The sequence below is a fragment of the Scardinius erythrophthalmus genome, assembly GCF_964197995.2.
Source record: "Scardinius erythrophthalmus genome assembly, chromosome: 24".
NCBI lineage: Eukaryota > Metazoa > Chordata > Actinopteri > Cypriniformes > Leuciscidae > Scardinius > Scardinius erythrophthalmus.
Genome location: NC_138244.1, coordinates 16,707,651 through 16,733,829, shown reverse-complemented (window position 1 = coordinate 16,733,829; position 26,179 = coordinate 16,707,651). Strand labels below are relative to the sequence as shown.

At 38.3% G+C, this 26,179-nt stretch overlaps 1 protein-coding gene across 2 annotated transcripts in view; it reads right to left on the bottom strand.

The window, feature by feature from the left end:
- ptprz1a (protein tyrosine phosphatase receptor type Z1a) overlaps positions 1–26,179 on the bottom strand; it is a 56,672-nt gene that overhangs the window by 4,945 nt on the left and 25,548 nt on the right. The window contains exons 3-25 of one of the 2 annotated variants that reach the window (XM_081355707.1): positions 24,473–24,652; positions 23,008–23,159; positions 22,754–22,849; positions 22,103–22,169; positions 21,577–21,734; positions 19,153–19,303; positions 15,266–15,450; positions 14,991–15,117; positions 13,252–13,292; positions 12,698–13,127; positions 10,598–12,289; positions 8,948–9,089; positions 6,790–6,875; positions 6,136–6,221; positions 4,554–4,574; positions 4,306–4,402; positions 4,136–4,221; positions 3,687–3,821; positions 2,271–2,405; positions 1,988–2,151; positions 1,768–1,903; positions 1,447–1,593; positions 1,232–1,325 (exon numbers count right to left, since the gene is read on the bottom strand). In XM_081355707.1, coding sequence (XP_081211833.1) covers positions 1,232–1,325; positions 1,447–1,593; positions 1,768–1,903; positions 1,988–2,151; positions 2,271–2,405; positions 3,687–3,821; positions 4,136–4,221; positions 4,306–4,402; positions 4,554–4,574; positions 6,136–6,221; positions 6,790–6,875; positions 8,948–9,089; positions 10,598–12,289; positions 12,698–13,127; positions 13,252–13,292; positions 14,991–15,117; positions 15,266–15,450; positions 19,153–19,303; positions 21,577–21,734; positions 22,103–22,169; positions 22,754–22,849; positions 23,008–23,159; positions 24,473–24,652 — 4,608 coding nt within the window. Of the gene's footprint in view, positions 1–1,231; positions 1,326–1,446; positions 1,594–1,767; positions 1,904–1,987; positions 2,152–2,270; positions 2,406–3,686; positions 3,822–4,135; positions 4,222–4,305; positions 4,403–4,553; positions 4,575–6,135; positions 6,222–6,789; positions 6,876–8,947; positions 9,090–10,597; positions 13,128–13,251; positions 13,293–14,990; positions 15,118–15,265; positions 15,451–19,152; positions 19,304–21,576; positions 21,735–22,102; positions 22,170–22,753; positions 22,850–23,007; positions 23,160–24,472; positions 24,653–26,179 lie in introns of both variants that reach the window. The other variant, XM_081355708.1, reaches the window with a different exon arrangement.

Genomic DNA, 26,179 nt, shown 5'->3' with positions numbered 1-26,179 from the left:
AGTCAGTTTGTGGAACTACATATCTGTCCATCCATGCAGCCATCCATCTATTTATCCATCCATCCATCTGTCTGTCTATCTATCTATCTATCTATCTATCTATCTATCTATCTATCTATCTATCTATCTATCTATCTATCTATCTATCTATCTATCTATCTATCTATCTATCTATCTATTTATCCATCCATCTGTCTATCTATCTATCTATCTATCTATCTATCTATCTATCTATCTATCTATCTATCTATCTATCTATCTATCTATCTATCTATTTATCCATCTGTCTATCTATCTATCTATCCATCTATCTATCCATCTATCTATCTATCTATCTATCTATTTATCCATCCATCTGTTTATCTATCTATCTATTTATCCATCCATCTGTCTATCTATCTATCTATCCATCTATCTATCTATCTATCTATCTATCTATCTATCTATCTATTTATCCATCCATCTGTCTATCTATCTATCTATCTATTTATCCATCCATCTGTCTATCCATCTATCTATCTATCTATCTATCTATCTATCTATCTATCTATCTATCTATCTATCTATCTATTTATCCATCCATCTGTCTATCTATCTATCTATCTATCTATTTATCCATCCATCTGTCTATCTATCTATCTATCTATCCATCTATCCATCTATCCATCTATCTATCTGTCCGTCCGTCCGTCCGTCTATCTATCTATCTATCTATTTATCCATCCATCCGTCTATCCATCCATCCATCCATCCATCCATCCATCCATCCATCCATCCATCCATCCATCCATCCATCCATCCATCCATCCATCCATCCGTCCATCCGTCCATCCGTCTATCTATCCATCTATCTATTTATCCATCCATCTGTCTATCTATCTATCTATCTGTCTGTCTGTCTGTCTGTCTGTCTGTCTGTCTGTCTGTCTGTCTGTCTGTCTGTCTGTCTATCTATCTATCTGTCTGTCTGTCTGTCTGTCTGTCTGTCTGTCTGTCTGTCTGTCTGTCTGTCTGTCTGTCTGTCTGTCTGTCTGTCTGTCTGTCTGTCTGTCTGTCTATCTATCTATCTATCTCTGCCTGTCTGTCTCTCTATCTGTCTGTCTGTCTGTCTGTCTATCTATTTCTATCTATTTCTATCTATCTATCTATCTATCTATCTATCTATCTATCTATCTATCTATCTATCATAATATGATGAAGAACAATAAATGCAGTAGTTTTGTGAACCCACCAGGAATGAGAGAGCAGCTCCTGTTCTTCGTTCTGTTGCAGTCATTCAGGGCACTGGTGTAATCGTTCTGTTTAGCATTTGACTGGCACACCAACTGCAATCACAAGGTCATTGTCATGTAGAAGTTATATCATTCCACTCCAATTCATCTGTGGTAAAACAAAGACTTCCAGCTGTGCTCTTCAGTAATCCCTAAAAACTAAGAGCGCACTTACTTTAAACTGCTTTTCCAGGCACGTCTTGCATGAGGACCCTGGGGTCAGGAGGTTGTTAACATACTGATGAATATGGCTTGATGGCACCTCTGTCTCTTGACTTAAAATGGCCTCAACTAGAGCATCATGGGTAAAGATGTACTGCTCCTGTAAGGGGACCAGACCAGATGATCTTGAGAAGGATACTTGATCATCAAAATTTTACTTTGAGTCCAAATAATAAGAAACACAGTAACACTGAGGATCGATTAAACAGTAAAAAATGAAGAAAAAAATTAAGTTCTCTATACCAGAATGAGACTTTAATTTCGGTTCACTCACCTCCGTTTGAACTAGATAGTTCCGTTGTGTACGAATGTGTTTGAGGAAGCCCAGAATGTTGACTGTCCCCTGCTCTTTAATCTGTTTTAACATGCTGTCCAACACTATGTAGGTCCCTGTTCGGCCCACCCCAGCACTAAAAACATACACAAACACTCAGAAGAAATGTGAAATATACAATATGACACTTGCAACATTTAAAGAAAGTCCTGTAGCCCACCTGCAGTGTACAATCGCTGGACCCATGTCATCTGTTTTGGCTCTAGAGGACTTGTAGATGAATGAAAGCACAGGCAGGACATACTCAGGAACGCCCATGTCTGGCCACTGTGTGTAGTGATAGTGTATCACCGTCTTCTCGTTACTATGACCTCTCTGAGAACCCTGACGAAATCAAAACGGCATATATATACATGTAATGCTAACAAATAAACAACAAAAAATCTCTAATATCGACCCATAACCGATATGGTGCCAAGATGCTGTGTATCCCTGCTGGATACCTTCTTTAGGCTGGTATTTCTGATGGTGAAGGTTCTCTGGGTGTAGTACGCGAGGACTTTTGTGCTCTTAACAGTAACCAAAAAACAGCCGTACTCCTCCTGCTTCTCCAGAGGCCAGTACTGGTCACACTTCCTCTGAGAAATGGAGAAACAATTGGTCATTGCGAACAACTATTTACTTCAATATAAATTCTGCCATTCATTCTCATCTTTGTCCAAACCCTTTCGATTTTTTATTACAAGTTAGAATAAACCATCAAAATATGAGGAAAATATTAAACCTTTTTGGTCACACTTTAGTTTAGGGTCCAGTTCTCACCATTAACTAACTATTTACTATGACTTTTGCCTCAATAAACTCCTAATTACTGCTTATTAATAGTTAGTAAGGTAGTTAAGTTTAGGTATTGGGTAGGATTAAGGGATGTAGAATATGGTCATGCAGAATAAGGCTTTATAAGTACTAATAAACAGCCAATATCCTAGTAATATACATGCTAATCAACTAGTTAATAGTGAGAATTGGATCCTAAACTAAAGTGTTACCATATTTTTTAAATAAAAAACCAGAAGTTGGTTAATGTATTTATCTGACAAAAATATTTGGCAAAAAAAGGCAAGCTACAGCTACAAGTTTTATTTTACTATGCAGAAAAAAAGAAAACGCTCACAGGAAAAAGCATACATTGACCACAGCTATTAATATTTATTTAGTTGGTTCTCTCTTGTTTTTTACATAAAATTATGTCTGCACAATTTGACATCTTTCATTGCATTATCACAAGTAAAACAATTGACTCTAACCACAACTATGCAATATGCTTACAAAATCTTTAAAGATACACTATGCAATTTCTGTTTTTCTCAAACAGCGACCCCTAGAGCCACTGTGGAGTACTTGTATTTAACGTTACTGTCGTAAATACCACTCACGCAGAGCCGTCTCTGCACTCTTCAGACCGCGCTCTCTTTGTTTTCTTCGTCGACTCTGCCATGATTCATGTCTGAAACGCGTGCTAGTGTCTTCCATAGAGGCTGCTTCATATGTTGTTGTATGTGACGTCGTGCCGTAAAGCAAGTCGTGATTCTCGTGAGATTTGGCGGGGCACCACCTCTCAAACTCGCAGTGCTGGTTTTGCCAGTGGCGCCTTTAACAGATTTCTAATAATTTTTGATTAATGGCTAAAGATGTAAATTTCCTAGGCATCACTTTTGGCCACTACTGTATTTTCTATGCAACGAAAGTGAATGGGAACTGGAGTTGTCAAGCTCCACAATATACCAAAAAACAGGTCCATGTGACACTCCAAATCTTCTGAAACCATACAATGTTGATGACAGAATTCTCATTTTTGGGTGAACTGACTCCTTACATATCAGATATTGCATTTTAGGTAGACTTATAAAACAGCTCACCCTTCCTTTCTCCACTAGGTTTGTGATCATAACAATCACTCCCACGTTCTGCTCCCACACCATCCGCCAGAAATCCGGTGTGCTGGACTTCAAAGGCCCTTGTGCTGCAATGTAGGCTTTCGGTTTGTTAAAACCCTTGAAGAGAGGAGACAAATAAAGCTAGCATTCTTAGCAAGTATTCTTAGCTTAAACGTTGAAAGAACATCTCAGGTGACACAATCTTTCAATAGTGGCTCCAAATATTTTCTCACACTCGAGCTGACACCATGCCTGACTTTCCAAGATTAAATCAATAGCAAATCAGAATGGCTTTTTAATTGTTTTAATCATATCTGCTAGTTAAACAGTTGCACTTTGAGGTAGGCATGCCTCGCTGATTAAATAATAATACAATTATCATGATATGCCTGCATTGTAATGCTTCTGAGCTAATGTTGACTACAACTTACATCCACGTAGTTGGCGTTTATATAGTCTCCTCCGCTTCTTCCGTCTTTGTCGTTCAGGGGTGCGAGTCGCACTCTGGTGTGGTCATCTAAAGGATGAAATCCAAGAAATGACCATTTTAGATCAGCTCTGCATACATCTAATGCTCATATATTGTGACAGTGGTTCTCACAGGCTAAAATGTTGACGTATCGGTTCTTGTTCTTATTGTCCGGATGGCTTGAACAGTCTGTAGTTGTTCCAAGGTCCACGGTGCATGTCTGAACTTCCTAAAAAAAACACACAAAAAATCCTCTATTCCAATAACCAAACACCAAAGACACGGTCAAAGACTTTACACAAAAGATGCAGACAAGTGAGCATCACAAATACATGCTAAAGCTATCAAAAGCAAAGAAATTAAAGGGAAATGTAGCTTACCTCAAAATACTCTTTCAATATCTAATGGGGGGGTGAGAATGCGAAAAGCAATGAAATATAATAACAAACCAGGCACCATTGATAAACAAAACAGATTAAAGCAAAAGCACTGACAGTCTGGGTTGGATTCTGTTCATTTTAATTATGCAAATTGCCTACAAGTTCCAGTACTGGATGCTGATTGGTCAATAGAGTGATACAACTTTAAGAAATATTTTTGAGATACAAATTCATAATTACAAGAAATAAAGTCGCAATTGAAAAATATAAAGTCACAGCTATGAGAAGTAAAGTCTTAATTGTGAGACATAAAGTTGCAATTATGAGAAATAATTGCAATTGTGAGATATAAAGTGGCAATTTCGAGATATAAAGTTGCAATTACAAGAAGTTACAAGTAGCTTTTTTCTCTGAGCCAGAAAGTCTTAACTTCTCATAAATAATTGTTAGACATAACGTCGAAATTGAGAAATAATTGCAATTGAAATAAAGCTACAATTGTGAGATATGTTACAATTTCGAGATATAAAGTTGCAATTACAAGAAGTTACAAGTAGCTTTTTTCTCTGAGCCAGAAAGAGTCTTAATTTCTTAAAAATCTTTCAAATCTTTTTCTTTAAAGGTATAGCGGAGGATCTTTCCGAATTTTAGATAAGACCCGCCCTCTCCACTTTTTGAAAAGTTTGATTGATTCACCAGAATGATTGACAATTAGGAGGACCAATAGTATAGGTGATCCACCCGGAAGTAAAAAATCCTCTGCTATATCTTAAAAATGCAGAAAACGTGGAAATATACCCAAATTAAGTCTTTTTTAAAATACTTTTCTTATGAAATTAACTGTCAATTGAGGTTTTGGTTTGATCCAGTGAATGATTCACTTTTTTGTTCAGCATTTCTGTTAGAGTTGGAATAAGGAATTCCACAACATTTTCGGGAATCTTTTTCACTGCTGTATGAATGAACGTAGCCACAAATATCATTTATGATCAATCAAAATGGACAGAATCCAAAGCCGTTCTGTCATGGATTGAACAGAACTTGCATTTAAACACTACAGTTTGCATTGTGTAAGTTTTAGCCTGCCACAAAACACGAATCACTAGTGGGTGTGTGGAGAATAAACTTTAATTCAGCCTGAGCGTAACACAAAAAGCGTTATGAACTTGCGCACGAAACTTATGAAACCCATCCATCACTTTTTCATAGGTAATAATAAGTTTACTGCCGTGTTTGTGTCCAATTAAAGCTTGCTTGATTTTTGAGTGATCTAATCAAGTGTGAATAAATGAATGTTATGGTGAGAATGTACTATCTGACACTGATTGATGTTAATTAAGCTGAAACCGGGTCTTTTTGTGCACCTGACTGGAATATAGAGCTGAGCGTCTTACTGACCTAATTATAACTCAAATCAACAACCTGGTTCATGCATGAATGGATAGAAACAGCATAATCGTGCCTGAGCGAACCAAACAATTCATTTATAAGACATGCCTTAATGACACGTTGATCTGCTACATCAAGGCTCGTACGAGACAGCTGTCCTTTGAGGAGTGTCAAAAGAGAGGGGGATACAAACCTCAAACTCTCGGGAAAATGAGTTGGTGTTGTGAAGGTCAGTCACGTGCTTTACAAATTTCTTTACTGACTGGGGTTCATGTTCACCTGGAAGTGCAAAAACACAATCACTAATGACAAAAAAACAGCATTTATGAATGCAATTATGACGTACACTGATCATATTCAGAGAAATGACATTATTGGCTAACAATAATGTGAAAAAACCTGTTCATGGCCAGATTCATTTATATGTTGGTCAGTTTTTGCCTACATTGTGGGCACCAAAAATGTCATGTGGCCAAAAAAAAGATGATTATAATTTTTTTCCCCTGTATGTTGGTGACATGACAAAATGTTCAAATATTACAAGCATTTTAAAAAAAATATTTGTTATATTATAAAAAAACAAAAACTTTTAAGGTTTTCCTTTATTGATTTTTCTTTATTATATCAAATGATATTATGCACCACCCTGACATTTCAAACTTTATTCCCCCCAACAAATATTGCAATTATTTCAGAACTGTGTATTGTGCTTATCATTGAAGAGGTGTAGTTAAGTCATTACGTACATGACATGCAATTCTTTTTTTTTTTTATAAATAAATGAACAGATAAGATCTAGTATCAACAGAAAGTCCCTGTTATGATTCTGAAAAAGTGTGCGTGTTACCTGTAGGGCTCAGCATTGGTGAAGAGGAAATCACCCTGGGTGATGTGCTGTCTTCAATGTAGAAATGAGCAGTCTGAAAACATTTCCTGCAACGACATTAAACACTTTTTCTACACCAACACTTTATGTAACAGAAGTACTGTTGACTGATTAGCATGTAAAGTGGATGTACTATGCAAATTTCCTTCACAAAAATACATGGTTCTCACACACAAGCTTGGATTATTTGCGTGTTGTTGTTTCTTATCCACATATGTGCTTGAGACTGAACTCCAGGCTTAAAAAAGAAACACAAAAACCATATTTAATCTAATCCACAACACGTTTTTAACAGGATCACTCAGAGGACTTCCTTAACCGGAAGCTGTTTTGTCTAAAAACGTAACTTCTTGGAAGGGATTAGTGAGCACAAAACGATGGGCGACGCAGATTTAACGCTAACGTTTCAAGACGTCCCATTAAGTGCGCATCTGTCTGCTCTCCAAATGAGCACCATGTAGCTACAGATGGACAAGCAGTCGTACATGCCCATGTTCTGCTGAGATTGAACCACCCACGGCTGCACTAACAAGACATGAACATGACTTGGTCGTGTTGAACATAATCACGTGGAGGTTCTTTCTCCAGCCTGGCAGCATGTGTTCCCTGTAGGCCCACAAACAACAGATCAGCATATCGGAGATTTAATCACCAGCTCCAAGATTACCGATTTAATCTCCTCGCAATCTTCACGGTGTAACAACAAAAAGTCAAACATGAGCAATATGTTGAAGGGTCAAGAGGCACGTCGGAATGAGAAATGTACAATCTCGTGCTGCTAAACTGTTTACACATCCGAGACATGTTCTTGATGGGATTGCCAAAGTTGCTTATTTCACGGTTGGGAATATTTGAAGGAAAACAGGATTGCAGACTTCCATCCTGGTGTGGAAGGACCATTTTTATCGCTTTGGTGGGAATTCTGGCCGGTTTCACACACACACACACAGACCACCGCCACATCATGGCTTGTTTATCTTGCTTTCCTTTGAGGTGGTCCCTCACCCGGTGGGTGTGAGATTGGGTCTGTGCCCAAGATTAGACCCCCATCACAGACAGACAACACGCTTCTCATGGGGCCACACCGCTCCCCCTTCTCCTCCTTATCGACGATTGTTATGATTATGGATTAGTAACAATATGATGGAAATCATGAGCAGCTGTCTCAGAGGAAGTGTATTTTTGTTTTCATTGCCTGTCCAAATCAGCTTCGCATGACCAATGCCAAAACAGAGTTTACAAAAAAGCTTGCTTGAAATAACTGCTTTTATTCTTGTCAAATGAAAATATTATTTAATAATTTTAATGGTCAGCAATCCATATATATTAGGGATGAGCAATATATCGGCCACCATATTGGAATTGGCTGATATATGTAAATTTTTTACGTTTTTATAGTTATCGAGACAAATACAAAAAATTGGCCGATATATTAAAGCCGCTACATAATAGATTATTTCCTTGAACTTAGACACTTCGGATGCGCACTGTTCGCCATGATGGTTTTGAATTGCTTGAAATATGATTGGAATCACTTCAAAAAAGGAAAATACTGTTAAGTACAACATGTGCAGTGCAAGTCTGTCATAAAATTATAGAGAACATTATAATTGTGTGCTTGGGACATGGATTTTAATGGTGAGACTTTTGTTTTTGAAATCAGGCTCTCAACAACATTATATAAAACATTATATCAAACATTATATAAACACTTGGATTTAGATTTATCAGCCAATATATTGCTTATTGGCTTTCAAATATAAACTGTTATCGGTATTGGCCAAAAGTTTCATATATCCCTAATATAATCTATATATTATAGATTTTAATATACAATGTATAAATATATGTATAAATTTACAATTCTATATTAAAGGTATAGCGGAGGATCTTTCCGAATTTTAGATAAGACCCGCCCTCTCCACTTTTTGAAAAGTTTGATTGATTCACCAGAATGATTGACAATTAGGAGGACCAATAGTATAGGTGATCCACCCGGAAGTAAAAAATCCTCCGCTATACCTTTAAATATAGTTTAATATTATTTAATATATCCCTATTATGGAGTACAACTGTGCTGCAATTGTTTTGTGAAGATGCTGTTATCTATAAGACTTACCTCCAGTAGATAAAAATGCCAATCAAAACAATGAGACCCAGGAAAGTGAGGGTGGAGACCACAGCCAGAGGAACCACAGCCTTCTGCCGCTCAATGCTGCTCGACAGGGCCACCCGCGACTCATGACTGCTGTTACTGGCGTCTATGAGTTAAAAAACACCCTCCTCCGATCAGAGCATTATCAATAATCAATGTTCTTTTAGAAACAGGACATTCAGTATCCTATCAGACTCATTAAAAGACTAATTAACAATAAAAATGTATGATATACACTGGAATAAAAACTCACCTTGTTCAATATGTTTTTTTACACACCTTGAAGTCAAGTGGAACTATCCCACTTCATGTAAATTGTAACAAAAATTCAGGTTAATTTTACTATAGCACTAAAGTGACATCATTTGCAAACCAGTACGCCTTAAGACATGGAGTAACTGAGGAAAATAACAAGTCAATAAATAAAAAAGGCTTTGATTTTAAAATTGTATACAAATGATTAAACAATGAATGAATATCTAATGGTAAAGACTTCTAGTAAAGGTTCTATTTTGTAGTTAAAATTTGTAAAAATAAATAAGTTGTCAAAACAAAACACCTTTTGTCCTTTACCATGATACTGAGGTCAAGGATATTGACTCAGTTTATCTTTGATTCTTAAAGACCCTATAATCAGTATGTCACCCATAAGGATTGGCATAGCACCACTTAATCTATTCCATCAGAAATGTGTTTTGAGTTGGTCTGACACTAAGAAGCTAAAGAGTTCACAGGTCATAATTCATTGCAGACAGACACGTTTGAGAGATTAAGACCTGGCCTAGGACTGTCTGAGATGACCTCAGCATCCCAGCCAAAACACAATGCTGCCACTGCCAGCTGTCACCTACTAGTGACTACATATAAGAGTTTTGCTGCCCTCTGCTGGACAAACAGTAAAATGACTGTGTTATCCAATGGAGGAATCACAAACAAAAATAATTTAGGCAGTTGTTGTTGTTTCCCAGAGCTAAACCAAATCTTAGCTCAGATGCTAAGCCTCCATGCGGTTTAATTTGCTATTCAGACTTTCTATCATATAACGCTTGATGAATCTACTAACTGATCCCATTAACAAATGGCTACAGTAAAGGCTAAATGTGTAACCAGGTAACATGGATTCGACTTGAGATGGAAAACATGCTGTTGGTATGTTTCTGATGACAGTTGTGAGCATGCTAATGCACATTTTTAGCAAATAATCACATGAACAACATGCAAGACAACACAGAACACAGGAATCACATGGGACTAGGAATAAGACACATATTGTGATGATGGGATTTCTGATTAAGATGATGGTTCTTTAGTAGCACATTTTATGGCATTAAGCCTAACTTGTCAAAAGCATACGTTAATTAAGGGCGCTGTAGTAAGCTCTTCAAATCTTACCTTCCCAGCGAACTAACACTTTCTAGATGAGGTTTTAGTTGTTTAGGTTACATTTGTGGGGGATTATGGCATTCATTATTTAGGATGGATTAGTTGTCCTCGAACCAAGAGTTTTCAGGAACTTCAAAACTCTTCATTGATGATTCACTGATCAAACTTCACTGAGCATGGCTAAATCAAGAAGCACCTTCAGGAATGGACGCCAGTAACCGAGAGCTTTACCTTCCACTGGTTCCTCTTCTGAATCCCTCTCAGTGCGCTCTGGAATACTGAAGTCTGAAGACGTCTCATTATCGGTGAGGTTTTCACCTGATCCGCTCTCCTCTTCCCCACTTCCTCGTAGAGTCCAGGACGGACTGGGCCGCAGGGTGACCCTGAAGTCTGTAGCTTCACTCTCTGTCCCGTTCTCACCCTCGAAGTAGAAGGAGGAAGAGTGTTCCTCATTCCCATCATCCGTCTCAACAGGAGGAACCTCTGTAGGAGAGGCAGTGGTGATATATGGGATGACGCTCTCATCTCCAGATGCTGAGCTCTGGCCCCAATCTAAATCAAGGGCCCAGCCCGAGGCACTGTTCTCCAGCTGCCCATCGGCAGAGTGTGTGGGAATGGAACTGGACTCTGGAGCGGAGGAAAGTGCAACGGTTGGGGGCACAACAGGGACAACCACAGAGATGGATTCTGGGGCAGAGGTTGGCGCAAGGGTTGGAGTCATCACAGGAGTAGGTATGGATCTGAATACTGGAGTAGAGGTTGACGCAATGGTTGAAGATCTTATGGGAGTAGGTGCTCCCTGTGACTGTCCAATTGCACTTTGGGCAATGCTGCTGACGGTGGCTGCAACAGAAATGCTGAGGTCACTAGAAGGCTTGGTGGAAAAGGGAAGAGAAGACAAAAGAGCCTCGGCACGAAGGTCCAATTCTGCGTTGCTGCACAGAGGAGTACCAGTGCTGGAGGTGGACAGAAATGAATCTAGATCTACAGGACTAGATAGGTCTCCAGAGAGATCACTACAAGGGGAAAATCCAGAAGTAGCGGAGGGCATCAGGATGTTTGGAGAGGCATGCAAAGAGATTTCACTAGATGCACCACTGTCTTGACTAAATGTAGGAGCTACTAGAGAAGAATCTACGCACTCCATCGACAGGCAAGAGACCCCAATGCTACCTGAGAGAGAAGCATCGGAGTCGAGGGTTGTCATCATCAAAGAGTAGTCCCTAGATACAGGAACCGAAGGCTGGAGATATGCAAGAGTGCTCAGCATGGAGACAGTACTGGGGCGCTCAGAGGGGTGTAAAATGTCATGTTCAAAGTTTGGCTGCATGGAGACAACCGAAGCAGTCGCTTCTGATAACATTTGAGGGGGAAGAGTACTTCTACACTGGGGGTCAGCCGAGAAGGACCCAGACAAAACATCATCATCACCATCATCATCATTACAACCACCACTAGAGACAGGCTCCATGTCTAAATAAGACACGGAACCGGTGAGGAATAGGGTAGGGTAGGAAGGGGAAGGGGTGATAGACTGTGCACCACCAGACACCAGCACGGAAGCAGTGTACGGGATGTCCCAGTCAGGGAAGGGCTCAGACAACTTACTGCTTAAGGAGAAGGGGGACACAGGACTTGCATGCATGTAGGACAAAGTGTCAGATACAGAGGGGGCATACGAGGCGCTCTCACCATTAGACACCGGCTTGGTGGTCTGCGACAGAACAGTGCTGAAAGCGGCAGTGGTTGGAAAAGGTAAGCTAGCAGTTGTAGGCCACAGAGGGACCTCAGGGGGGAAGGTAGAGGTAGTTGATTCCATTGGGATTTCAGGCAACGGGGCTACAGTCACTGAACTATCCCCATAACTGTCTGAGTCAGTTACAGGTCGAGTCACTTCCTCAACCCCCGAAATGTCTATCGGAGCTGATGTTACAAATGTTTCAAGGGTTCCACTTGTTTCAGAGGTGACAATTGTTTCAGGGGTGACGCTTGTTTCAGGGATGACATTTGTTTCAGAGGTGACACTTGTTTCAGGGGTGACACTTGTTTCAGAGGTGACACTTGTTTCAGGGGTGACACTTGTTTCAGGGGTGACACTTGTTTCAGGGGTGACACTTGTTTCAGAGGTGACACTTGTTTCAGGGGTGACACTTGTTTCAGAGGTGACACTTGTTTCAGAGGTGACACTTGTTTCAGAGGTGACACTTGTTTCAGGGGTGACACTTGTTTCAGGGGTGACACTTGTTTCAGGGGTGACACTTGTTTCAGGGGTGACACTTGTTTCAGAGGTGACACTTGTTTCAGGGGTGACACTTGTTTCAGAGGTGACACTTGTTTCAGAGGTGACACTTGTTTCAGGGGTGACACTTGTTTCAGGGGTGACACTTGCTGTAAAATCTGTGAAGGTACTGCTTCGGCCATCAGACTCTGAGGATACACCTGCTACAACACTATAACTATCTGGTCTAGTGGTGTGTACATCTACAACAACTGTGGTGGTTATGGTTGCAGGGGTGGTAGGTTGGTCTGTGTATTTCACTGTAGGTTTATCCGTGTATATCACTGGAATATGATGATCGTGAGTCTCCTGCGAGTCTTCCACCGGGAGTCTTCTTTCATGAGTCCTTGGTGTTGTCTTAACGACTGGATGGATCGGGCGCTCTGTTGAAGTAACTCTGGGGCTGGTTGTGGTGGTTTGGAAAGGATACGGAAGCTGATTTGTATCGGGTCTGATCAAAACGGGGTTGATGTTATATTCTTCCTAAAATAGGAGAAAGAGATGGACAGAAAGAGAACCCATGTATTTCGTTTTTTAGTCATGTATAAGTCTTAGAAACCAAAAACACGGAACAAACTATGCACTAAAGTAGCATTGACATAGTTACCTCTTCGTCATATTCAAATGATACAGCTTCATTGTCTGCATCTGAAAATAAACCAAACATAGAAGAGTTAAAATATGGTATGGTGAAAGATTCACAGGACAGCTACAGATAATGTATGGTCTGTATGCTCATAACTCTTTATAACAAGTTACAATAACTTATTTATACAATAGTGAACATTTTCAATATTTGCATTAATAAAATAATTTCAAAATAACAGTTTACCATTAGACATGTACATAAACACACACCTAAGATATATTTGAAAATCAGTCAGTGTTTATAATTTTATCCTTAATAGGCAAAGAAACTTGCATGCTTGGGGAACAAAAGTTGAACGCTCAAATTGGTTTTCAATGTGTATTCCAATCAAACAAAAGGGACATTTTTGGCATTTGGTATTTTCTGTTGATGTTGAGAGTACAGAGGTTGAGAAGGAAGGAAAGGTCACCAAATAGGGCATTTGTTTAGGTCATTCTTTGATACAAAGAGTGCAAAAAGGAGCAATCTCTGGGTCAGAGGTTTTTGATCACACACATTGTATCACACGACAGGAAAGTTTGGACACCTTCATGCATTAAAAAGGCTCCCAACACACAAAGATGGAGAGAGCTTACAATCTATTGCAGGCTCTTACCTGTCATGGGATCAAGCTCAATGACACAAAATGGTGGAAAAGACCCCATAGATTTCGTGAAATGTTGACAAGATCGGTTTGTGAAGCATGGAAACATTAAAAGGTAGAACATGTATGATTTTATCAGATAGACTGGGCCCATTTCACTGATGTAAACCCAATCCACTTTTAAACATTTTCATATAATCATGAAAAAATGTCTTGTGACAACACATATATTCATGAACACTGAAATATAATGACAGGGACTTTCAGCGAGACAGATACGTTTATTATAAATCAGTAAGCTCAATACATACGTCCCAACATTCCAATGAATTATAAAAGAACACAAAAAGCACAAATTATCTATTGAAAACATGCATATCTGTGAGAGACAGAAAAAAAAATCAATATAGAAGGAAATTCAAAATGCAGATAGTGACGACAAAGTAGAAGATAGACAGACAGAGAAACAAGGAAAAGACACCCAAAGAACACTGACAAAGACAAAAAAGTCTACTATATATATATATATATATATATATATATATACACACAAATATATATAGTCTAAGTTCAAGTTAATTAAAAGATTGAAATAAATATAAATTCATTAAAAGATCAAAATTAATTTTATAATAAGTTAATCAAAAATGAAATCAATTTGGGTATAACATTGATATAACATTATTCATTACAGTACTGGATTTCATTCCAAAACCCACCCTATGCAAGTACGTGGACAAAAACTGGCTAAGCAAACTCAAGTGTGTTTTTCTGCGATCTGAAATGTGTCAGACCCAAGTAAGTCTTTAATACCCGGAGAAAACTGTACATTAGCACAAACTGTATGTTCAATCTGAGCATGCACTTACAATGCATAGGTCAAGCATTCAGATCTCTGTTTACATAAACGTGTACTAGTGTAAAGTTTGTTTCCGGCTAAAAGCTGTAAACCACTCAAGGATTCTGTCCATTCAAGTCTTAAATGGCACCACATAATTTTCTGGACAAGGTAACTGGTTTGCAAAGGATCAAGCATTTGGCTTTTGTCTAACATTTGCAGTGGGACAAACTTATTGTCCACGGATGCGAGGGCGGCGGGCGCGATTGGTCTTACCAGGATCATCCAGGGGAATGTCCACTGTCAGCTGGTCACTCACTCTGCCATACAGACCATTGGTGCACACGGCAACAACCTGCACCATGTAACTGGTGTTGGCCACCAGGTCCTGAATGATCGCCCCCTGGTGGTGAAAAAAAAATTTAGTTGCATTATTCTGTTGCATATAAAATGAAACATTCAGGAGGTGAAATACGGAAAGGTGACCTTCACGATATAGACCTGATTTTAAAGATTCATTTGACGTTTATGGCAAAAAGTTAATGAATTACCACGTCCTGGTCTCCATCAGTCAAGTACTCTAATGCAGATTCATCATCGCCCTGGGCCGGCCGGTAGGTGACGGAGTATCTCTCTATGCTCGCGTCGTAGACGGCACGCGGTCTCTCCCAGATTACAAGCATACTGGTGTAATTATGAGGGTTGACTTGCACGTTCTCCGGCTCTGAACTGCAAACTATGACAGCAAACACACAATGTTATACTAAACAATGGTGCCAGGTGAAAAGATGGCTGTAAATACAATGCAATATCCAAAATAAATATCCATACTATCTTAGAAGAAAAGGTTCTATATTATAGAACCTAAAAGGGTTCTGTCTGGCACTTCATATATACAGTACAAGCTTTTAGGGGTTCCCATCATAGGACCATTTTATGGATTTAATTTAAATTAATTCATTTTTCTATATATTATTTTCTAGGGTTCTATAGTGAACCCCATTTGAACACTACCTTTCAAAAGTTAGAGTTCGGTAATGTTTTTTAATGTTCATGAAAAACATCTCATGCTCACTAAGGCTTTTGATCAAAAACACTGTGAAAACAGTAATATTATGAAATATAATTTAATATATTTTAAAATGAAATTAATTTGATTTCTAAATCTTTTGTAACGTTATAAATGTCATGTCACTTCAGAACAATTTAATATGTCCTTTCTGAATAAAATAATTAATTTCTTTCAAAACCTAAAAAAAAAATTACTCAGATTAAGCATTTCTGAGGCTTCACTTATTGGGTCAAGTTATGACCTGGTTTAACAATGGTTTACTTAAATTCACTTAATATTTATCACCCTCAAAGTTCTCAATAACAAAGTGTACTGATGTGTAATATTTCTCATCTACCACCGGCACTCAATTTCTAACACAAGAGGGCAGAAAGCGCCCAAAAAGATGAAACAATCTTGTCTACTAAACCAGTTGATTCCCAACCAAAGTAGCCCTATTTAAAGTCCCCCTGTAGTCAATAATTTTATCCCTTAAAACTCATCTTTGATCACCAAAATCACTTATTTAAATGTTTATTGCTTGAAAAAAAATTATTCATGCCTTAAAATAGCTTGAATGTAACTCTACACCCTTGCCTTATTTAGTATACGCGGTTCTATGAATATGCAAATTAAGCCCCGCCTCCACTCACACCAGCTCAGAGATCCACTCTTTAACGATCACACATTGACGTGATTGGTTACAAGATAGTTTGTGACATCAGAAACACCAGCGATTTTGAGTCTTTGGTCTTTGGTTCACTGCAGTTTTAAGGAGAAAATACTCAGCAATGGTGTTGACTTATAAATTTGTACATGGTAACACCACATAGACATATAAACAAAATTTAAAAGCTTGATTTTTGCCACAGGGGGACTTTAAAGATTTTCAGGAAGTACTTTCAAATTATTATTTTTGTTAACCCTATAAAAGTGATTTTGATTAATCTCTTTTTTTCTCTCTCTTTTTAAAGTAAGAAAACTGTACAATAATGTGTGTAATCTGTGCAAGTTTAATTTGTGGCAGAATATATTATAAACTTTATAAACTATAAAATATAAACTTTGTAAATCTGTATTTCTTATATATTTTGAGTTCAAATGTACACTATTCTGGTTTGATGTCATGTTAAACACTCTCTTCACTCCTTACGTCATTTATTGCAGTTGCTCTATCCCAAACTTCCCTATCCATTAGGAAGCATATACAGTATGGGATACAGTATCTGAACAACCAGATGCATTTACGGGTTTGAACTGAATTCAGCCGGTGCAAGAGAAGGGGCAAACAGAAAAAGACAGTTTCCTAGCAACTCAAAAATGTTTTGATACGTGAGCCAGAGAGACAGAGATTGATGTGAGAGAATAGTAGTGAGCAAACATTGTTAATACGGTGAGTAGGGATGGGAATTGATAAGAATTTAACGATTCCGATTCCATTATCGATATTGCTTATCGATCCGATTCCTTATCAATTCTCTTATCGATTCTTATTGGGTGAGGAACTAAAAACAAATTTGTTTGTATTAACTCGCTTTAATATCTAATCAAATTGATAATTTTCACATTAATTGGTCCGGACAAAAAAATAAATAAAACTGCCATTTATGTGCCATAAAAACTAAAAACACAGACTGAAAACAGTAAAGGAAAAGCTTGTGCCTTTTGGAATATTAACAGTGCTCATTGGGATTAGGCTATTGAGTTACTTAAACAATCTTTGTCAAATAATACACGGGTTTTCTTCACATTTTGAACGTTTTTGTTTCCATTTGTTTAATTTCAAGATATGATGTGACTTATCCATTGTTGTTTTTACAGCTACAAAGCTGGGAGCAGTAAATGATATTCAGTCACATTATACACGCTTTTAACATTAAATAAAGCACATAAATAGTACCTGGTATTATCATTGACACTTTCGCGACGTCGCAGTAAAATAGGATCCGTTTCAAATAGAATCGTCGCGTGTCGCGGCTGGTTAAACTTTGATTATGAAAAATGATACTTTTTATCGCGTGTCGCGCCGTCGCGTCGCATGTAGTTAGGACGCGGTCAGAGCGCTTCTGCCTCGATGCCATGTTTACTCATAGTGTTTGCTACATTCCGAACCAAAACAACGCAGCACGTGTGTGACGTCGTGTCACATTTCGACGAGCGGAACCGATAAGCGGAATCGTTAAGCAGGCACGCTAACGGTTCCAAGGAATCGATTCACTGGGCACCGGTTCTGAAGAAGAACCGGTTCTCGGTTCCCATCCCTAACGGTGAGCACAGTGAAAGAGAGGTTACAGTAAGTAAATCTGGTTTGCCTGGCCGCAGAGATTTCACCAGTCACTCGGTACATAAAGGATACACATATATAATGAAAAACTTACGGAAAACTGCAAATGTAACAAAGAATATCAATAATCCAAACTGATGAGCGTAAATATTGGCTCTGAAATCTACCCTCACATTTCATTTTTCCTGAGGTTTAAATGAAGTCGCAAGTAATCTGTGAGTCTTTACAAAGTAATAATGCAGCATTAAGGCTGTAAAATGACATGTCCCAGGCGCTGATTAAGCTAAAACACTGTTTGGAGAGTATATATATATATTCATGTTTGAAAGGACACAAGTGGGACATTTTCCATTGCCAATGGTCTCTGTAAAAACAACTCCCACGTGCCAGTGATTCTCAACCCTACAGAGTTCGCCCTGTAGCGGAGGAATCTGAAATGGGGGCATCGATGTTCCATCAACGATCTGCTAAAGCGGAAAGTCTGAGAGCAAGCCAGTGCGGATCTGTAAGAGGTGTTTTAAAATGAACAGGTCGAACTGAGTAATAGATTTGTGAAACATCTCGTTTTCTCATTTTCTGCAATCACATTTCCTTCTCTGTTTTTACAAACAAAAGAAAAAAATCTTACATTTAAAATGTATAAAATAACGTTAGAACTCAGTTAATTGTACTGATTTACACGTTTAGACAGTGGTAGTTTTCCTTGAGGGTGACGATATTTACATCGAATATAAAATAAAGCAATAAATAACCACAGCCTTCTGATGGATTGTTAAAACCATTAGTAAATGAAAACACCATGAAATGAGTGGGAATCATCCCTAAAAGGGCCATGAAAGCATTGCTTATGGCTAAAAATGGGCCAAATGTCTGTCTTTATACATAAATAGAAAGTAGGAAAATGTCTAGAGGGCTTCGTTGGATAAAAATAGAAACCTTATTTAATTGAGAAGCAGTTGTTTGGGATTAGAATCGTGTTGGAGGCTAATTGGATCCATGACCCTCAAACTGCCAGACTGATTTAAGACCTTAAGAATGTACGATCCCAGACACATGCTACCCTAGTTTGTTTACGCATGTATGTGTGTTTGTGAAGCACGTACTAGGAGTGTGGACCTCCTCGACGCCAGTGTAGGATGAGAAGACTTGTCCCATGAATTGCTCCTGCTGCTCTCTGTAGTTATTCTGCAGGTAATCCATAAGCATGACATATCCAGCCTGCTGCATGGTCATCACCTCACAGAACATCTCCAGCTGTGAACACATACGGGGACACGGATTAGACAACAAAACTGTTTCCGAAGGGGTTTAAAATAGAAAAGCAGCCGGCAAATACTCTTCATAACACCTTCATTTGACTGACTGTTAGTAGGCAAAATTGCTGCTTGTCTGAATAATTGCCGTGTCAGTGTTCAGACCAAGAGCGCGATAACCACTATGGTATTGTTTTACACAACAGCTCAACAAACAAGAAGCTGTATTAATTAACTTACATTTTAGACACGATATTGCCAGTTAGGAACCGTTCACACAGAACTCTTTTCTGCACTTCACTGCGCTGCTTTTCCATTGTTTTCTATGTAAACTTGCGCTAGACAGACATGTTTGGCCGCTGTGTAGACCTTGCATTGTTCCATTCTACTGATTTGGGTCGCATTTTTGACCACACTTGAATGGCCCCTTACTTTGTCTATTTTTGCTATGAAAGTAGTTCCAAACAAAGCCACGGATAAAAATGAACAGCTGCTTGCACTCATGAAACCAGTCTTGTTTGTTCCTTAAAGGGATGGTTCGGAGTAATTTCATCCTAGGGTCCTTTGCACCATGACCTCGAGCCAAACACCCCCTCAGAAGCTATTTTCCCCTTGGTCGAACATTATTAAAGTTTGAGCTTATTTAGAGATACCAGCCGAATGGCTTAGTGCAGACTCTAATGGATCCAAGGATGTATCTTGTAAATTACCCAACTAATAATGCCCAGAATGGTACCAAACTTCAACAAATAGATTCTGTACTCATAAAACGAGGCATTGGAAAGTTTGTAAGTACATCAGGAGTTTATTTAAATAACACTTGCCTGATGGCTTATGCTACCGCTAACCCGGACATCGAGGTCACTTCCGTGATTTGGGAAAAGTTGGCAAAGATGATAAACTGATATGATCCCATTTATAACCTTACAGTACTATGAAGCTTGAACTTACCTAGCTAAGACAGAACTATTGAATCTCCATACATTCAAATCTATAAGACACAGTTTTTATTCAACCTTAAACAAACACAGTGTAGCCCAGAGACGAGATGTCCTCCATTGTGTGGACATCAAAGCTTCTCTTTAATGTGTGTGAGTCAATGTCATTCCCATTGTGATGTCATCAGGAGTAGGTATGTTACCTTGCGGTAAAGCTCCTGCGCTCACCATGCGTTTCAACTGCAGCTTGTATTGACTCGCTTGCCACTCGAGGGCAACAGGCCCAGACTGAATGACACACACTACAAAGGCTGTATTTAAGCATTTACAGTCTTTTGTTACTTGTAACTCCATGCTCACTCCCTCTAATTCCATTTAATGACAGTTTGCTTTTGAACGTGTGGCATCCAATCAGAATAATCAAAAATGTTGATGTCTTCCTCTTCTGAAGGGAGTTGGCATCCTTTTTGTGCGAACTTAGTATTTAGTGTCATAAAACTCAGCTAGCGTTATTATTATTGAACATGATTGAATGGATTTCTAAGAAAGCAAATGTCAAATCAAGTGTAAATGTGCATACAGGAAATGAAACAGATCTACACGTCAAAGTAAAATAGCACTTGAAATTGATGTTTGAGCTGTCATGTTTGGGCATGTGTGCCATTTCTTGATAATTGTTTTCAGTAACTGAGTGTTTGTCACATAGAGTTAGTGTTGCGCAACAGACGCCAAATGACAAATACACAGTCACAATATCCTTCCAGGTGACGATGGCCTCAGGGTTTCAATTACAAAACAACATACTAAGCTCATTAGCTGCCAGTATTTACCTTTAAAAAGTTCAACAAAAAATGCAGCTTTTGAGTTATTGAGCTATACTAGTCAAAACAAGGTCATTTTCATTATTTATGTGTGAAATGGTTTTGTGGGTATAAGGCAATTGTGTTTAGCAGTCTTTTTGTCTGACCATCTTTCAGTCTGTCATAGACATGCATTTTTTATATGCCGGTCCCGCCACAATCTGTTTATCGTCTGCTGTGTCAGAGCTTTTAAGTTAAGAGCTGTTCCAAACCCATATGACTTTTTCTTCAGTGAAACACAAAAAAGTAACATTTTAAATAATGCGCTGGTTGCTCTTTTTCAAGCAAATGCAATGACACTGAGGCTTTCAAGTTTAAGAAGACAAATATTGTGTCCTTTCTGAACCTTGAAAGTCTTAGTCCATGATGATATATTGTTCCTTATTGGGTGAACGGCCCCTTTAAATCTGTAAATAACACATGCAGTTATATGTGCTAGCAGGTCAATGCTGTTAAAAACTGTCCATGAAGCTGACCTGAACATCTGAGATGGCCACTGTGTTTTTGAAGACGATCCACTCTACAGTCTCAGAGCAGGGAGGAGTGGTCAGAGAGCCGTTATAGATGAAGTACTTCTCCGTGGAGTTGGGCAGGAGACCCTGCAGGGTGAATGGAGAGATGGGGCCGCTCTTTCCTGACCAGAGAAAACAGGAATAGTTCACACAAAATGAAAATTGTGTCATTATTTATCCACCTTCATGTTAGTCCAAATGACATATGGACCACTTTTATGGTGCTTTTTGAAACTTGAAATTTAGTATAATTTTATGGAAAAAAAGAGCGACCAACACAGTCAGAATTTCTGCTTTTTAAAGTTCCACAGAAGAAAGTTATACAGATTTGAGGATGAGTAAAATGATTCTTTGGCTGAACTGTCACTTTAAGGGCCTTTGGACATGGAAGAGCTTAAAGGGGCCTCATGGAAAACAGGATTTTCATGATAAATATCGATAAAATTAGGAATATGACCCCTTTAAATATAGATATAAAGACTGAACGTACCATAACGGCTGACACTGTTGACTGCGTCAATGATGGCCATGTAATTTTCATTATCATCAGTACTTGTCTGTGGAGAGAAGCATTAATTAACTGCATAATAAACAAAATACATGATACAATATATGACCAAAAGAAAGTTGGCGCCTGAACACTACAAATGTATGTGCTTGGTGAGCATTTCAATGTTATTTTCGGCTCTTCTGACTAAACGGATTTGAGATTTCATTCGAAAATAATCAGATTTTGCTGCCTTACATCTTAACCACAACTATTTGCATTCGAAATAAGACACGTTCATACAAGCTTCAATTTCAAAACATGCAGGACTAAACTGACAGAACAACCCAATATACAAGCAAGCGCACAACTTCATGTTATTGTGCATGAATTAACCCAGAATATCCTCAGGGAAAAGACGACATATTATGAAGGTTTAGCAACACATTGTGGTTACACTCTGTCAGTCTTTCCCACCAGAACAACCGTGAAGATGAGTATTTCTGAAACTGCTCCGTACCTCAAGCTAAATGCCGGCCGGGGGTGTGGTGAGGTTTTGAAGAGTGCCTTAGCCTGTCATTTTTCTTTTTACTTAATGAAATTATCTTTTGCAGTGTAAACAAACAGCCAGATGACTTGAGCTGCTATTCTTACCTCAAACAGCACAGCCAACGCTGTGATCTTCCCTCCTTCTCTGAGGGTCTCATCGAGGTTACTGAAAACATCTGCATCGTAACAATATATCTGCATCTGCACCATAAACAAACAATATATCTAATCAGCATTTGCATACATTCACTCTTCGAATGAAAAGTAAGGTATAATGTGCAGTCAGCCAGCCTAAATTAACCCTGATTAACAAATACTGATTTAAATTTACATCATTTTATTACGTGAGAGTGAAATACCTCCAGGGGGAATTTGTCTCCGTTGATGCCGTGCTCCGAACCATCCGAGGAGGAGTTGCACAGGCCCCAGTGGAAAGTGATGCGTCCCACCTTAAACTTGGACCTGAGCCCCCCTCCACTCACATAAAACTCTCCTCCCACATCGATGGCCACTGGAGATAAACAACACATTATAGAAATTAACACTTAATATCTATTCACATCAAGTCTGAATTTTCAGATTTTTTTAATGAATGTCTACCAAGAGGTCAAGGGTAGCAAGTCTACTTAACCCCTGCTGGTAGATGTCATGTGATCAGACCATGTGACCACAAAAAGCATTTCTCCATTGATGCTATAATATATTTACGGAGCCCCTAAAGGGACATGGTGGTGGGAAAAATTTGGGATGGGAGAAATAAATATTTTTGCGTTCCCCAGAGAAATTTTGCGTTCCCTCGCAAAACTTTTGCGTTCCCTCACCGCAATATTTGCGTAATTGCGTTCCCCACACAAAGCTTTTGCGTTCTCTCTCAAAGATATTTGAGAGATATTTGAGAGGCTATATATTCACAGATTCGAATTTCACGGATAAATAACTTGTGAGCTAAACTTTTACAAACCTATTTACAATCATAATAACGTAGACAACAAGCTACAACCAAATTTCCTTAAAAAAAAGAGCTTTCGAATATAAATTGATCTCTATGACTGTCTACAAAATGCGAAACCCCCCAAAAACGTTAAATAGTCATTAACTTCAATGTTACACACTGTAGTGTCACCAAATTTAGTTTACACATCAATGGTCTCCTACTGGTCATTCTACAACAGCAACGGCTTGATAAAATGTGACTTGTCTCTCAGCCGCCTGCTTAGAGACCAATTTATCTTATAAAGCTTTTTGAGGAAAATTGGGTTGTAGCTCGTTGTCTACTACGCTACTACCGGTATGATTGTAAATAGGTGTCATTTGTGTTTTAACAACGTTTAGCTCACGAGTTATTGATCCGTGAAGTTCGAATCTGTGAATATATTGAGTTAAGCACTCACTGACCGCACTTCTTTATATATGAGTCCAAGTTCAAACATTATGAAACGCTCCATTGTTAACGTGCAGAGCTGTCTGAAACACTGCCAGCGGGACATTAAACAGCAAGTGTCTGTCCGAGTGAATCGTTTTTGCGAGGGAACGCAGAAGTTTTGCGAGGGAACGCAAATATCTTTGCAAGGGAACGCAAAGTTTCTCGGGGAAACGCAAAAGATTAGAATTTTTTTTCTCCCATCCCAAATTTTTTCACCACCACGTCCCTTTAGGGGCTCCGTACTATATCTGTGTATTCTGACAAAATAGCAATTTTCATTATATTTCACAAGAAATAATATAAAAAATATATATTTTTTAATATTCTAAAAAAGAAATTTAACTTAATAAATTTGAAGTAAAATTATTCTTGCAATATTTAAAAAGTACAGTTGTTCTCACCAGTTTTCCCATCATTCTTTACTGTAGTGGAGTCTGACGTCTTTTCCGCCCATCCCTCTAATCGCAGCTTCTGGAAATGAATTTTGACCTGCGCCAGGCTCTCTTCAATGTTTATTGGTGACTGTTTGGCATTGTTGCATGATGGGTATTTCTTTGCCCAGTTATTTTGGTTTAGAGTTCCTGTGAGAAACAGAGTTCAATTGGGTAAATAAACCTCTTAAAATCATTCATTAAATATTAGTGGGTGACCTTCTGCTTTTAAAACAGACGCTTCGGTACAGACACACATTACAAAAACCACATTCACAAACACACAGGTGCATCAATAGATGCATTGAGTGGTTGCTGGTGGGTTAATCAAAGTCCTCTTTCTCTCTCTCTCTCTCTCTCTCTCTCTCTCTCGCTCTCTCGCTCTCTCGCTCTCTCTCTCTCTCTCTCTCTCTCTCTCTCTCTCTCTCTCTCTCTCTCTCGCTCTCTCTCGAGGTTCCTACAGCACAAACACGGAGCCCATGAACCAGGTCACCAGCAGTTCTAGGTCACTCTCATTAGCATGTCAATAGCTGTATTACAAACCCCCAGCTGAGTCAAAAACACTGGTGTACAGTAGATACAGTGCAGTTGAGTCAAAAACAGCAGGACATACACAACACTTGAATAAATAAAGAAAGGCTGTTGGTAGGCATTAAACAATGTAGATGTTTAACAATGTCAACAATGTTTCCAAAACCCTGTTAAATGAAGTAAAATCACTGTAATGGACACTCTTAAGTGGCTTATTGGTTGTTTTAAGCATTTAAAATCAGCAATTTGATAAAGGCACCATATTATTATTATTTTTACTTTTTTATTACCATTATTATTATTATTATTATTAAAAGTAAGTACTATAGTAAGTAAGTAATATATATGTATAACTGGTACTTAATTATTAGAATTATTAATACAATTATTATACAATCACATTTTAATACTATTTTTGTCCAATAAATAAAATATTAATACAAATCTAAATTTAAACAAACAAACACACAAATAAATAAATACATACATTCATACATACTAGGGGTGTGCGATATTTATCGCCTACGATAATATCGTAAATGTTGTTTAATGATGTGTGAGCTGACATCATTGATAATTCATGTCTATAATTCAAGTTATGAAAGCAAAAAATATCCCATAATTATCATTATAAAAAAATACAGAGATTTGTCAATATCGCACACACCTGATACATTCATACATACATTGTGTGTGCAAACATACTTGCAATAAAGCTCTTTCTGATTGTGATTCTGAAACATACATGCATACATACATACATAAACAATTTTTCTAGTAACATAATAGCCTAAATGTATATCACAATTTCCAGAACCATGTAGTATCAACCCGCTTGTCAACATTTACTTTTAACCATATTTAACAACGCATAAAAAATTTCATATCTGTTTATGACTCTCATTGCATTCAATAGTAATAACAGACTTCATGCTGATGGGTTTTGACCTGCCATCCATTCAGACTCCAGTGGACAGGGATAATTGGATATCTGACAAGCTGCAGCAAGTGTAAATCAGAGGAGGAAAATGCCAGTTAAATGTTTTCACTCTTTCATTAGCACTGTCACTTCCCTCCCTCCTCAGCGAAGGACTTAAGAGAGAACAGAGAACAAACACTCAAAGCTGTCATGTTTTATTTGAATAT